Source organism: Choristoneura fumiferana, chromosome 18, assembly GCF_025370935.1.
Source record: "Choristoneura fumiferana chromosome 18, NRCan_CFum_1, whole genome shotgun sequence".
Lineage (NCBI taxonomy): Eukaryota > Metazoa > Arthropoda > Insecta > Lepidoptera > Tortricidae > Choristoneura > Choristoneura fumiferana.
In genome coordinates, this window is record NC_133489.1 from 10,628,892 (window position 1) to 10,645,171 (window position 16,280).

Below are 16,280 nucleotides of genomic sequence, written 5' to 3' on the forward strand. Positions count from 1 at the left end.
TTCTATCCATTATTATTATCCTATGGTTACATAAATGCTGCTACGACGCGGCGTAGCGGTCTACATCAGACGGTAAATACGTAGCAAGCGCTACAACCCAAGCACGTGCAAGCTAGATTCATACGGCAATAAGAGAAAAGTATTATTCTTTTTCTCAGTCTAACAAAGGCAATTTCAAACATCCGAGAAAACCAATTGGTAATTCCGTTTTCTCTACTAGGAATGTGTATGACTTAGTCTGTTAAAACATTTTTAATAAATAACACGGGACACCTGACACCAATTGACCTAGTCCCAAACTAAGCAAAGCTTATACTATGGATACTAGGCAACGGATAAACATACTTTCATAGATAAATACATATTAAACATCCAAGATCCGAGAATAAACATTCGTATTATTCATACAAATAGCTTCGTAGTCAGGTTCTCTAACCACTTGGCCATCCGGTTTTTTTAGTCTATAAAATTGTTCAAGAGCCTAAGAGCGTTTTGACATTGTCCGATCCGATATCGATATCGGATGCCGATACGATATCGAGGCAAGTAAAATGTATGAAATATGATCCGATATCGAATCGGATAATCTGAAAGATAGGTACATATTTCATACATTTTATTTACCCCGATATCGGATCGGATAATCTGAAAACGCTCTAATTAGGTTTGAGATTATTAAATAAAATTAAGATTGGTTTTTGGAGTCTTTTTGTATTTTTTATTTCAACTCCAAATTTTGTTACTTCTACGGTCATCCCGTAAAATCCATATCGAAAATAAACTGAAACATAGATGCACAGAAAAAACAGAACAAGAGACCAGCGCTGGGAATCGAACCCAGGTCCTCATAACGCTACACCTGACTGGCCGCTACACCACACTGGACAGGAGTACAAATATACAGTCACAAATTTCTCCTATGCACCGATGAGCGGTTAGTTCCAATGGAGTGCTGAAAGTTTCTCGATGAGGGCTAAAGCATAGATGTCGCTAGAGTCGCTGCTTGAGTGACTAAATCAGAAACAAACAAGCTGAGATATGCGGTGCATAGAAGAATGTTTTGTCTGTACTCCTGTCCAGTGGTGGTGTAGCGGTATAGCACGCAGCACGGAATGCTGAGGACCTGGGTTCGATTCCCAGTGCTAGTCTCTTTTTCTGGTTTTTCTGTGCACCTATGTTTCAGTTTGTATTTTCGATAAGTACTGTTAAATAGAGCTAAAACAATTACTTTGCTCATCCGCACTTTGGTCGCGAGTGAGCAAAGTAATTGTTTCAGATCGAATTTATTGCCATTTCTTTAATTTTAAATGGACATTTTTAAATTCAAAAGCTTTTTTTTATTTTTATTGTTTTAATTCAACGATGACAGGGATATTTTATATTTATACTCATTTGTATAATTTATTGAAGTAGGTGCCATTATTTTTAAAAAATTGCATGTCGAGCTGTCGGCTGAATACTGTGACTATAATTTAATTACTTAGGTCTTGTAAACGTATTCTAGCAAATACAGATTTACTTACGTCCTTATTTACATTGATGGACCTCCTAACACTCCTGGTTTTTTTTCTGGTTTTTCTGTACATCTATATTTCAGTTTGTATTTTCGATATGGGTTTTACGGGATGACCGTAAAAGTAACAAAAACTTGGAATTGAAATAAAAAATACAAAAAGATTCCAAAAACCAATCTTAACCTCATTTAATAAACCATTAAATGGGATGAGTAAGACCTATCTGGTTGAAGTCGAAAGGGCGCAGCGTGCTGTTCTCTAGTTTATGCTCAGAAAACCATATCGTTTCCCAACGGACGTTTTGTATAGAGAAACTGGGTTACTTACAGCCTTATTCATAAAAAATCCTTAATTGAGGTTTGATCGGTCTGTTACTTAGCAGACTGATTAAGCTTGTTAGACGGTTGTCAAGAAGTATGATTCATAAACGCTTGCTAGCAGTCTGCTAGTTGTTGAGCTGCTGATAGACGGATTAGACGCGTTATGTTGGCAATCTTGACAAATCAAAGACAAAAAATGGCCTCATCGATAATTAAAAAAAAAATTGACAGCACTGACAGCAAATTAGCAGGAAAAAAAAGCAAGATGTTTGTTTTCCCGCCATTTCCGATCCGCATGTTTATGTTTAAGTGCAAAAAGCCGTAATTATGTTTATCATCCTAATTTTATTTTTCTCATATTTATTGTTAGTAAAGTAGCAGTAATTTTAGAGGATTTTTAAATACAAATTCCTGAAAATAATTTTTCCTTTTTTTTTTTAATCTTTGCGTAACTTCACCCTTCACTAAAAATATCTTCGGTATGGTTTTTTGCTCTTGTCAAAGTCAGCTGTTCAGACTTGTGGCGGCCATTTTGTGACTTAGCAGGGAGATAAAGGAGGGTCTACGGTCCTCTAACTTTAGCAGAGCCTTGATCGACTGATTAGCGCTAACAGACGTTTATGAATCACGTTTTTTAGCATCGGGCCTTCAAGGAGCCTTCAAGTAGGCTCTAACTTTTTATGAATAAGGCTGTTAGAGTTTGACAGCTATTCATTCTTAGGGCAGTCGTCCGTACCCATAGCTCCTTTACTAAATCCGTATCTCACGGAAAGATTTTGACAAGACTATTGTATAAGTCTCCCGTCCCACGAGTCAGGTCTGCTCTCGCTAGACGATCACCGTATTTCGTTCACCCTTTTGCATATAATGCAGTGTGCAGAAGGGTGGACTTAAATAACCGTAGTATATCCGCTGTGAAGATGGCTACTAAGAAGTGGTTAGTGACACTGTCCTACTTTCAAACGGAAGAATTGCTTGAGATTTGTTCATAGGATTCCTCCTCTAATGTAACACACACACATACACTTTCACTGACACACTCATACACACACACAGTATACACGAACACAATGCAGAGTAGGGGTTGAAATGCCGAAGCATGGTTATTTCGTTTCATTCAATTTTAATTTTAATATTTACTCGTATTATAAATTTTTAGCAATATTCGAACTTTTCATTCTGGTTTTGTATTATGTAGGTTTTGTTTATTGTGCATTACAACGGTAGCTATCTTTATTGTTAATATGCCAGTTTGGGATCCACTGTATTAATTAATTGATTGTAATTATCCTGGTGTTATAGTGAACAATTTTCATTTTGATAATTCCATATACATAATACAGGGTGTAACATTCAGACCTGTCAGTATGGGGAAGTCTGAAACTATAAGATATACTAAGATCTGTTCTTAGGAACCATGTGAATTGTCCCGTGATATTTATTTGTTTATTTATGTCATCGATTTTAGTAAGTAACAAGAAAAACTCCATTCAAATATTTTAAAAAACTTGTACCTACTCGGCTCGGGAATCGACCGGGCGATTTGAAAAATAAAACTTATGTTTTCAAAGAATATGAAATAAAATGGATTTTATTCAATCTAGATATCGTGTTTCATAGTAACATTTATTGCTTATGATCTACACTATCGATATCCAAATAGAAATAATGTAAGTTTTATTTTTCAAAACAAACCTCCTTCCTTTCCGATCCTTGTTTTTTTGATTGCTTCTCTACCACTCAAAGGTTGACTGGCAGAGATCCCTGCAGGGATAAGTCCGCCTTTGTACTTAACACTACTTTATTTATGTAACCTTTTTGTTTTTCCTTTTTGTACAATAAAGAGTATAAACAAACAAACAAACGGGTGCGATTCCCGTTCTGAATACAAGTTTTTTTTTAATCTATGAAAGCAGTTTTTCTTATTACTAAAATTGATGAGATGGTTCCTAAGAACAGATGTTCGTATGTCTTATAGTTTCAGACTTTCTCATACTGACCGATCTAAATGTTACACCCTGTATATAAATAGGCAAGTTTTGATTCAGAATTAAAACCATGGACACGGTTTTGTAAGATTTATTTTCTTGTAGTTACAATGTTACCAAAAAACTTAAGAGCTTATTCCATATTCCGAGCGTGTTAAACCTCTGAACTCAACAGTATCCACTTGGCCAATTCCGTGCGGGACTGCAAATAACATTATTTCCTAAAATACGTGTAAAAAAAATGTACTGTTTATCATTAACCAGAATAGCATTACAGAGTTTCTTTATTACTTAGTTAATAATCTTTAATTATTTAAGTACCGGTGGTTGTTACAAATGCCAAATTGATACTCCTTATTATCAATTACCGTGGAAAAGCATCTGTATCGTCGCTACTTTTTATCTAAGACACGCCTTAAAGCCTAGAGGCCGATATTTGGATTCGCATCTATAAAAATGTCATTTAAAAAGTTAAGAAAAACTGCTAGTTTATAAATTCGAGTTTAATTTCCACTATTCTGCCTGGGAATTAACCTCTAATTAATTGTGACAAACTGAAGTTTTGTATCAATTTGACAGTTTTGTATTTGTAATTTTGTTTCAGGTATCAGGTTGAATGATAACGAAAGCAAAATCAGCAAAAGTAATTAAAAAAAATCTTCACAAAAGCTAATTTAAAGCGTTTTTCAAACAGATGAGATGGTGATATCGTCGAACAAGTACGAAGTGATGAACGTGGCGCTGAGCTCGTTCGAGAGCCGAATGACGTTGACGGTGCGTCGGCTCACCGCGGCCGACGTCGGCGGCTACCGCTGCGTGGCCAAGAACTCGCTTGGGGAAGTCGATAGTGTCATCCGGCTATATGGTGAGGATCTAGAAATTTCAAGTTTTTTTAAACAGATGTGATGGTGATGAAATTTTCCACCTAACAGTTTAGATTTTAGACTCGACTTTAATGCTTTAATGAAAATCTACCACAGATACCATATTATTATTTTCTAATTTAGTAATTTGATAGTGATCTTGTTGAAGTCGCAGTTAATAGTTACATAGGCCCTATAGCTCAGGAGGATATTCAATTTATCTTTAGAAGAACCTACACCATATTAATCTATTACAGACGGTAAACATATGCTTGGTAAAAATATAAACTACCGATACACAAAGTAAAAGTACAGCCTTATTTTACTACATTGCAGTTAGTTACTCAACTATCGCACTCAACGCAAACAAAACACAATTTTATAAATTCGTCATCACTTATAATATCAGTAAACTATAACAACTATACTTATTAATTTATTTGAGCCATAATATCACCTAATTGAGGCTAATTGGTCACGCGCAGTAAGCGTCGCATTTATGTTAATAGCAAACGCGTTGTCTTAACGGCTTAGTCATGATCTAAAGCTAGCTATTTGGCTTAGCATAATAGCGGAACTGTCATTAATACAAGGGCCACAACACCTGCTTGTAAACCTGCAACTGTGTTCTGTCTAATATATTTTAACAGGTTTAACACATAACAATAGTTGTAGTTTTCTCTAAACAAAAAGTATTATTTTCTTAATGCTGTCAAATTAATATAATAATAGTCATTTAAAGTTTGACGCTATTGGAAAATGTTCCTTTTTGTAATCGCGGAACATTGAGGTTTACATTATTTCTCTCCATCTGGTAAAATTGGCCGCTTATACATACATATACATGCCTGTATCAGTTCATCTAGATATTTTTGTGTAACGTTCTCCACAAATTGAAGTAGCCCGGTTCGTAACTAATTTTATTTAATAATGTGTATTAAAGTATGTTTCATTTGTTCTCAGAAATCCCAGGTCCCACAGCCTACAACACTAGCCCAAGAAATGAAGAATACAAGTATTCAACGCCTATTGAAGGGCCTGACAATCAATTCGGATCAGCAGATAGATCTGATGATGAAGAAGACAGGGAGTCCACGTTCTTTGTCACTGACAAAACACAAATCCGTCACGTGTTAGAAAACAATACAAGAAATCGTTCATTTGTCTATTTAACCTCTTCCAATACAATCAAACAAAAACTTAGCAACAAAGTTAGCAAAATTTTAAATCAGTTAGAAATAGAAGATTCAGATTTTGAAATTAATTACAGTAATAGCTTAGGACCAATGTTTGTGCTAGTACTTACTTTAATAAGTATAGTTTTCAGGCTTTCCTTGAATCCTTAAGGTTCAATCATTGTAAGTTTATTGTAAAAAACGAGTCTATAAAACTTTGTTAAATAAAATAAGGTCAAAGATATGTACACTTAGAGGCAGAAAATATGAAGTGTATTTTTTGCCTTAAAGTATGATAATTATATCGTAGATAGGAAACAAAAATACACAATGTTTTATATACCTAATACTTACACATCAAATTATATCTAGGACTAAGTTATGTTCACAAACATTTAAATGAATGAAAATTATATGATAAAAGTATCTACTTATACACCTAATATTTAAACGTAACATTTGGTTTAAATAAAAATCTTACTCTAACAAAAACATAATTTCCTGGTACTTCTGTAATTCATTGAAAGTTAAATAGGTATTAATGTATCCTTATAAAAATATTCACTATTGTTGTATTAACTATAACATAGTTATTGTATTGGAATTGATATGTTTAACTAATTGCAAGAGAAATCACAAATGTCGGTGTAAAACAGCCCAGGAAAATATGGCCTTAGCTATTGTTTAAAGGTACACACATCTACAACAACTCACGTATTGAATTGTGGTTTTCCATATGGATGGCAGTATTTTCTTTACACTTGGTGAACAACTCTCGGTCTCGGTTTCTTCCTTTAGGTATTATTAAAATATCTTATATTGAAATTTATAAATACCTTTTTCAACCCCCCCACGCAAGAAAAGGGATGTTATAAATAAGTTTGACGACAATGTCTGTCTATCTTTCTGTGACATCGTACCTCTCAAACGGATGGACTGATTTCGATGCGGTTGGGTTTACGTAAATTTGAGTATCTTTGAGGTGGTGCTTAGCAAGGTTTGATAAAAATCGATCCTGTAGCTTTTGAAATATTTAACTTTAAAAAAAACTGTGAAAATACCACAAACCAGACTTATCACGCTAAAACACACGAGTAATATTTACCTCGACGTTTCGACCACATTACCGTGGCCGTGGTCACATTATAACAAATTATGGATTTAATTGTCTGAAATAAATGTTTTTTTTTTTATAAATGTGGTCGAAATGTCGAGGTAAATATTGCTCGTGTGTTTTAGCGTGATAGGTCCTGTTTATGGTATTTTGACTATGAGTGAAAATCACTAAGTTTAAAACGTTATTTTAAAACAAATCGTCGGGGATTTTCCAACTTTTCTAAATTGTTTAGCTTATTTATTTGGCATTTAAAGTAACAACTACTTGTATATAATATAAACAGTTAATGGCAACAAATTGCATGGCTTTTAAATAATGAATAGATCGCTTGATATTTTTCCGGTTTCAATAACAAATCATAATACTAACAGTTTTATTACTTTAATGCATTCCGTCAGCTCTTAAAGCTAATTAATTGAACATTTTGAAGTGGACAATAAATTGATACTGATGTGAAAGCTCCGGCAAAAGCTCCGGCCTTTAGAAATGGCCTGACTCTATCGCGCTTATGACGTACGCGATAGAATGATAATAATATTTTTTTTTATTGTTCGAAACCATAATAGTAGATTATTGTCGTGGCCTGGAAGTAGGCAATTGCTGGCTGAGTATGAGTATTAAACGGACGAGCTTGCGAGTCCGTTTAACTAATACGAAGCCAGCAATTGCTATTCCAGCCGAGACTAATATAAAGCTTTTCTCAAAAATGGTGAATAATTCTGAAATAGAATGAACTTTTTCTCAAAATATATTGTAAAATTTAATTTTATTCCAATATTTTTCTTATGCTTTCCCGCCTTTTTTCATTAAAAATAAACTGCAGGAGTATTTTTCCACCGAAAACACCACAAGCTATTTCAGACCCAATAGAAAAAGTCCGGAGTTCCAACAAAATATCCGATACCGGCCATTAGACTTGGCTGTATACGACTTGTGCCAACATTTCCATGGCCTTTTTAACTTTTTAAAAAGAAGTGACTGATTGCAGGTGCGCTAATTCATTATTGTCGAGCTAGCGCGCCAGCAATCTTTTTAACTTTTTAATTTTTCGCTGACCATAAACTATGCACTTCACCTTCTGATATGTAAAGAATAATGTCAACTTTTACGGACATTTTTGAGAAAAGGTTTTTATGAGGTAACGGGGCTGTCAGTACAAACTTTTCTGCTTATATAAATCAGGGTTACAATTTTATTTATGAAGTGTTTATGTTTGTTAATAGTTTTATATCCGAAAATGTTGGATCTCAATCGGAGTGATATGACATTACATATCCATTATATGGAACTTTATTATTTTTGCAAATGTCAAAACGGTTGTACGATGGTTTAACGCTAATTGAGTCGCTTAACTTCAAACTCGGGTAAATCCAATTCTGATATTTTTAAGATTTTTCTATTAAATAAAAGGGTAAAAAACTAGTTTTGTTCCAATTTTATCGGTTAAGTATGATTCCGTGTGGCTTTTCAGAAAAATACAGTAAAAATCATAATATTTTATCAAAATGAGATAAATCCATATGACAGTTTTTTTTTCAAATGAAGATAAGTCCATCCAAGTCAATCAGCGTAAGAAATTTGTTTTTTTTTCCTTTTTTTTCAAATCTAGAATCCAGAATCCAGGTGTATTAAATCAAAATTATACAAATCCACATTGAGTTTTTCAGATATCTTTGAAAAACCAAAAATATCACCACCAAATACCAGAAATACCAAAAAATATCTTTGAACACGGACTTATTTTTTGCAATAAAATGAAAAATCATTATGCACTATGTAAGTACGCGTACCTATATATCTGTAGGTCACTTATGCTTTTTTTTAATGTACTATCCCCTTTGTTCCTGTGAAATGTATATTGTATTTTGTCTTAGACAATTTTGATTAAAGTATTTTATATTATTTGATATAATAAATGTCTAATATTTGTGCGTTCATATCTAATTTATATTTTCATAGCCACTATTGTAATTTTCTCCCATACAACAACACCATTGTAAATTAATAAATATAATAAAAATATGAAGCATTTTAGTTTTTGTTCATCGTCATAAATTATGTACGTGACTAAGACATCAAAAATATTTATATACAAATTTTGTCTACTAAAAAAGGTGGACATGTACATACGTGTGTTTGACGCGATGGCTGTATCAATATTGTTTTATGACTATGACGGATTAAGTGTTTATTATTTATTTCGTCTAAAATAGCGTAAATTGGAACGCATTTACAAGCATGACATTTCCATCAGAACTACCCCACTTTGCATAAAGCTAGAATAGAAGTAAAAACATACCTCATAACAAAATTAACGAAAATCGCAAATAAAATCATAGTAAACGCGGTTTAAAACCGACAAACCCACTATTAACTTTACTACACCACGCCTGTAACTTCGCCCCGTCTTCAAGTCAAAGGAAAATTGGTGTGAAGTGTGACGCGAGGAATAAGTCAACTAGGTAACAAGTGAAGTTCGGAAGCCAGCCAGGCTTGCGGTTTGTTCCAAGTTCCCGGGATTATTCGCAACATCTATACTCATCTTCATTATGCGAGAGGAACTTTGGTATTTTCACACGCCTACCCACAACGGCGTGTTTAACTGTATGCAAATGAACCAGTCGAGTTGACAAATAAATGAACTTTTTGGTTAGATATGGTGCTGTGATTAAAAGTTAATGTTGCAACAAAAGCTTCGTGAATTTTTGAAGTAAGTTATCTTATTAAATGGACAGTTACTTTACTGGCCCTTAAGGTAAGTTTTATCAATATATTTATCTATAGGTACGAACACCTGAAATTTCATTCAAAGTAGCATACATTTACTGCCACGTATTGCTACACACTAACGTAGGAGGAGTGTTTTTCCGCTAATGTGAAAACAGCATATGAACAAAAAACAACAGTGTTGAATTCTTGCCGCCGAATATTTTTGTATGTCAGATTTTGATGAAGTACTAAATTCAAAATAGAATAAAACAAATAAAATAAAAAAATGACAGTATAGAATACTATAATATTACCCGTGACTATTTGCAAAGCATTCGTCTATCGCTATCTCGCGGGAACTATCCAATTTCCCGGGATAAAAGCTATCGTACCTAATGTTCTTTCTAGGCTCTTAAATTAAAAAAATACTTGTCAAGTAATTCGTAAAAATATATGATTAAGATCGCTTTATTGGCCTCGTCATCATCACTATTATTTGCCAGCTACCACTAACTGGTGAAGTAATTGAGAATTTGCCTTCATTAGGTATAAATACAATTTAAACAGAAAGTGCGTTTTGCGTAGCTTCACTGCTTCATGTACGTAATGTTGCTTTAGCTTCAACGTGTGAACATGAAGCAGCACCAAAATAACATACTCTGCCGCTGCCGCATGATGTACAATGTACGAACCAAGTATACGTACTTTACGCTGCTATCTGCGCCGCAATGGTCGTCATGTGCTCACAATTTTGTATATTTCGAGGCACTTGGTGTCAGATTTAATGTTTAAGCGCCCGATAGTCTGCGTCTTTACGCTGAAACGAGATTCTTACATTTCATGCAATATTCCAGACAACACGGTTGTTTTCAAGGGTACCATGAGCTGTGTGGGCTTTGTAACCAGCATCGTATGTCTTCATAAGAACAAAATTTTATCAGCCAGTTCAAAATTATAAGTTGAAAAATGTATTTGAGTCTGGTAGACATGTTAATTATGAAAATATGAAACTTTGCATGGATGATCTTCGACCTATACGTAAATGACCGAGACATAAGTTTCGGGAATTCTTGAGAATCACGTGAACGAAGGTAATATTATAAGGTCATAGAAATTTTAAACCAGCTTCAATAAACAGTCATTGGAAACCGAAAAATAACTTAAATCTGTAGACTTTTTAAAAGTGTATTTCATGCGCTACCACAGAAACAAATCAAATTAATATTGTGTGTGTTTCCGTGTGCGCTACCTCTACCTACCTGATCTTTTTAAACTCGGTACCACAATCGCTTATAATGTAGGTGACTAGATCCACTCCTGACTCCTGCTGACTCGGCCTGAGATAAGAACTACCTATGTTTTGATCGTCGTAGAGTTGTTAATCGTTAAAGAGTTATCTTGGGGCTTCATAACCATCTGCATTGTGACGAGCATAAATTACTTAGCAATTGTATTAATTATTCGCAACTCTTGAATTTGCATTCATGCCAGAACCAATGTCAGTGTCTAAGCTCCACGTACGGTCACGATCGTTTATTGGGACCCATTTCGTCAAAAAGTTCTTTGCATTGTCATACCTACAAAATGACAGATGTTCGATCTTAAGTGGGTCCCAAATTAACGATCGTGACTGTACTCTGCGGTGAAGGAAAACATCGTGAGGAAACCTGCACAAACTTGCGAAGCAATTCAATGGTGCGTGTGAAATTCCCAATCCGCACTGGGCCCGCGTGGGAACTATGGCCCAAGCCCTCTTGTTCTGAGAGGAGGCCTGTGCCCAGCAGTGGGACGTATATAGGCTGGGATGATGACTGTACTCTGGAATGGTAACTGTTATAGAAATATTTCATTACTACAATGTAGAATATAAATAACAATGATGCGGCTCGCGACGGTTGGAAGGTTAATTAAAACGCGTTTGAATTCCCGGTTGTAAATTTTCCCGTTTTCGGTTTTTTTACGAACTTTTCGACGAAGCATCCAGTATTCTGTTTATTTATGAGCTTTGGCTAGCACCGGACGGACGGCCGGCTTGACCAACAATATTTTCACATTAATGTTTGCTGTTTTTTGCAATACCATTTTAGATGCGTAAATAAATATACGCTGGCCCCGAATAGCCATTGTTTTAGGAGGGTCTTCGAAAGAATGTTTATTTAACAACCCCCTATTATTTTAATGTTAACACACTCCTAACTGAGATTTGCTTGCGGTTAAGCTTATTAAGTCAGGTATGACCTTTTAGCTCAATTGCATTTATTTTACACCTACTTAAAATAATTTTAATCAGAACCCTTATTTGCATTCATTACGGTTTACATACGGTTTACGGTCTAAGCAAAAGTTTCGTACCACCAAAGGAAATGCGTCTGTCAGTTGAAACCTTCTTTGTCATGGCGTGGAGATATTAAAATAACAAACAAAACCGGGCAAGTGCGAGTCGGACTCGCGCACCGAGGGTTCCGTAAACATTTTTTTTTATTTGAGTTGATTGAATGAAAGGTAAATTGCGGTTTACGATTTTTGACGTATTAAAAATAAACTACTTACTAGATCTCGTTCAAACCAATTTTCGGTAGAAGTTTGCATGGTAATGTACATCATATCTATATATTTTTAGTTTTATCGTTCTCTTATTGTGGAAGTTACACATTTTTTACTACTTTTGAAGTGTCTCTCGCGCAAACAATTCAGTGTAGAAAAAAATGATATTAGAAACCTCAATATCATTTTTGAAGACCTATCCATAGATACCCCACACGTATGTGTTGGTTGAAAAAAAAATTATGAGTTTCAGTTCTAAGTATGGGGAACCCCCGAAATTTATTGTTTTTTTTTTCCTTTTTTTGTGTGAAAATCTTAATGTAGTTCACAGAATACATCTACTTACCAAGTTTCAACAGTATAGTTCTTATATATAGTTTCGGAAAAAAGTGGCTGTGACATACGGACGGACAGACAGACAGACAGACATGACGAATCTATACCTAAGGGTTCCGTTTTTTTGCCATTTGGCTACGGAACTCTAAAAAATACAGTCAAAATTATACCCTCCTCCTTTGCTTTGATATCGTTTAGTTCTGAGTTGAGTTCGTGAGAACTTAAAGTTCAACAGTCGGGACCCATTAGGTAATAAGAATTTTTGGGCTGGTCACGACTTGAATGGGTCCCGACTCTTGAACTTTAAATTAGCTACTTAACAGAGTTCTAGCCCACTACACTTGTTTTCTTTTTTTTAATAATATGTAAGGCAGTCGGGTTTTTTGATTTTTTAAATTTATTGTTTTTTGATATTTCCGTGAAAACCATAAATAAAAACAAATGACTTGTGTATACTTTTGCAACGTTTTTAAATTCCTTCATTTTGATACCCTACTCGATAGGTCTGTATAAAAACAAAATTTTTGGTGTCTCACAGTTTTTCATGAAAATACTATGAAATGCAGTCTTATAAATATATTCCAGGTTTTAAATACAATGTGAAACTTTTCAAGGCACGGGTCTGATTCCCTCTGGGCTGTTTTTATAGGTCATATAATTTTTCATCAATGTGTCCTTGTGTATAAATTAGTTGACGGGAAAATCCGACCCTTATTTTGCACTGCTAGTTACTGACTAATCATTCGTGTAGACATTGTGAGAGGAAACAAAGCACGACACGGGGGTAGTAACGAGAAAATAATCAATCTCCCAAGTCCACTTGGAAGCAATCAACGGTCTGTTATTGCGTCCATCCAATCCGATAACAGAGCCGATACATCAAAGATGTCCGGCTTCAATTACTAGCCAATGTACTCTTAGATACAGTAAATTGAAAATGCTAGTGCAGCCTAGCCTATCGTAGATGGGGTGTGTCAGCGGCAGCGGTGCAATGTCCAAATAAATCGATTGAGCGCTTGACCTTCCTCCGACACCTGATTTTGTGCTTAAGTTATCACTATGTTTGTTTTTTTTGTAGCAGATTTACAAAATGTTGACGGGTAAGTATTAATGGATTGGAATTGAGTGATAAACTCACACACACGCACACACACATATGCACGCGTGCTCGCACATTCCCACAATCTTTTGCATTTATAATATAAACAGCATAGTGGGATTAAATCATTTAATTGGCAACGTTATCTGTAAATCAAATAAAGGAGTGATAATGAATTTTAACCCTCCGCGCGACCAACGAGTTTTTTGGGTAATTTTGGACTAGTACCCTATGTTAAAGGGTGATCGAAACTAGTAACAGAAATTAAGTAATCATGAGTACCTACTTACTTAGATACGCACCACTGTGGCGCATTTTATAGAATACCATAATTTCGTAAGGTTTAATGTAGGTACAGTTAGCCTTTTAAAATGGCAAAAACGGAACAAGGGTTACTAAGGGGAACTATAAGGATAGTTTCGTCAAGTCCGTCTGTCTGTCTGTTTGTCCGTCCGTCCGTATGTCACAGGAATTTTACTCGAAAACTACAAGATGTATATCAATGAAATTTGGAATACAGATGTCTTGTAATAGCCGCTGTTTAGGTTTGTAGTTAAATAACAAAAATAAATATTTATAGGGGGGGGGGGGCACTCCATACACGGAACAGATTGAAAAAAAATTTTTATCTCGCATCAACGTGTGGCAGTTCGACAGTTCGACTGCTCTTTTGAAAAGATATTAAGGTTTCTCAAAAACTTTTTGATTAAGTGAAGATTTCCGGAAATAATCGCTCCCAAAGTAGCAAAAATTGTGCCCCCCCCCCTTCCTGTTGATATGGGAATCAAATGAATGCTAATAATTAGCCCATTCTAAATATATATGGATTATAATACTTTTAATCTACTATTTTCACAGAAATATCAAAAAATATATAAAATAAAAAACATTAATTTAAAAAAATCAAAAAACCCTACTGCCTAAAAACTAAAAGGAAGAAAATACCCACCATTCAAATAGTAACCAGCTCAAAAAATCTTGGTAGTGGGTCCCGACTGTTGAACCTTAAATGAGCTTCTTGACTGAGTTCTAGACCACTAGACTTATTTTCTTCCTTTTAGTTTTTAAGGCAGTCGGGTTTTTTGATTTTTTAAATTTAATGTTTTTTTTTCATAAATGTGGTGCATTTATTTATAGTAATGGCTACGGAACCCCACACTGAGCATGGTCCAACCTGCTCTTGGCCGGTTTTTTTATTTGGGTAGTACTTACGAAAAAAGTATATTTAGGTAGTTTGTAAATAGATTATATATATGCTCGACTGCTCGGGTATGGCCATACGCGGCCAAAACTGAAAGACGATTTTATTATTTTTATGTGAAATAGAAAAACTGTTGCGTGTTGCGTTGAGTGTAGGCTTATCTAATTTTGGTAGGTGTCGTACGTTGGGGCACATTAAAGCAATTACGTGTTAAAAGCCCCGCCAAGTGGCCCGGGCGTCAAGTCTCATCCACCCATCTCGTTACTTCAGGGATTGTAAAGAGTTGTAGTTACCACTGTATGTTTTTTTTATGGTCTATACCATAAAAAAAACATGGGGAAAACGAGCCAACGGATCGCTTGCTGGTAAACAATACCGTCGCCCATGGACACCTGCAGCACGCAGCACCGGAAGAGTCCCAAGTGCGAGCATTTAATACGAGTTGAACTCGTGCACACCGGTTTTATAATACCAAAATTATATAACCGAATTAACTGCGATGATGGGTTTATATATATATCTCTCTCTTCTCCTGCATAGAATCCGGTGATAGGCAAATTTGGGCGTCGAGATGTATCTCCAGATAAATTACAGGATATTTTGACTTACTTCTTGATAAGTTTTATAACTTTTACAAGTTTTACAGATTTATATTGTGATTTCCACTGTTTTTGTATGAAAATAAGTTTCGGAAGAGTTGTATTATTTTATTGTTTCCATATCTCTTAGTGTTTCCTAATTATTAAATTCTTTCTTGATACTTCCACACGTGATTGCTCCACACTGACACAGGCACAGAAGGTCTTGACAAATGATTTTATAAAGGGTTATTTTTTATGAGTCACGGAACCGTAAACAGTCCCTCAGGTAATATCTACTCAATGTGATGTCACTGTATTTCGATACAACGAAGATTGTAAGGTTCGTAAAGATTTATTCAAAAATTAAATGAAGTATGCTCGCTTTCACTTGTCTTGCCTTCTAGATTAAACCTGTTAATAAGGTTCTGCGCCGGAGCAATTTGTGCACGTCTACTTGAACACCTTTTAACGGAAATTTATCATAATTTCGTTAAAATTACTCTTAAATTATACCTATTCAATTTGCAGGCTCATAACGAATTAATACCTAAATTGGAATTTTATTCAATTGTTTTCTTTGATTAGTAAAAAAATACCCTTTATATTAACTTTATACATATTAACACCTATAACAACAGTAGGTACATTGAAAATACAAACTGAAATATAGATGCACAGAAAAATAAGACCAGCACTGGGAATCGAACCCACGTCCTCGGTATTCCGTACCGCGTGCTATACCGCTACACCACTGCTGGTCAACGGTACAGACACGAATTTCCCCTATGCACCTCATATCTCAGCTTGTTTGTTTCTTATTTAGCCACTTAAGC

The 16,280-nt window shown here is 35.0% G+C and overlaps 1 protein-coding gene across 1 annotated transcript in view; it reads left to right on the forward strand.

Moving 5' to 3' along the window:
- The window catches only part of LOC141437920 (lachesin-like), a 30,995-nt gene extending 23,055 nt beyond the window's left edge, over positions 1-7,940 (forward strand). The window contains exons 8-9 of the mRNA XM_074101501.1: positions 4,517-4,687; positions 5,649-7,940. Coding sequence (XP_073957602.1) covers positions 4,517-4,687; positions 5,649-6,031 — 554 coding nt within the window. The 3' untranslated portion in view covers positions 6,032-7,940. The remainder of the gene's footprint in view (positions 1-4,516; positions 4,688-5,648) is intronic.
- The last annotated feature ends 8,340 nt before the right edge of the window (positions 7,941-16,280 follow it).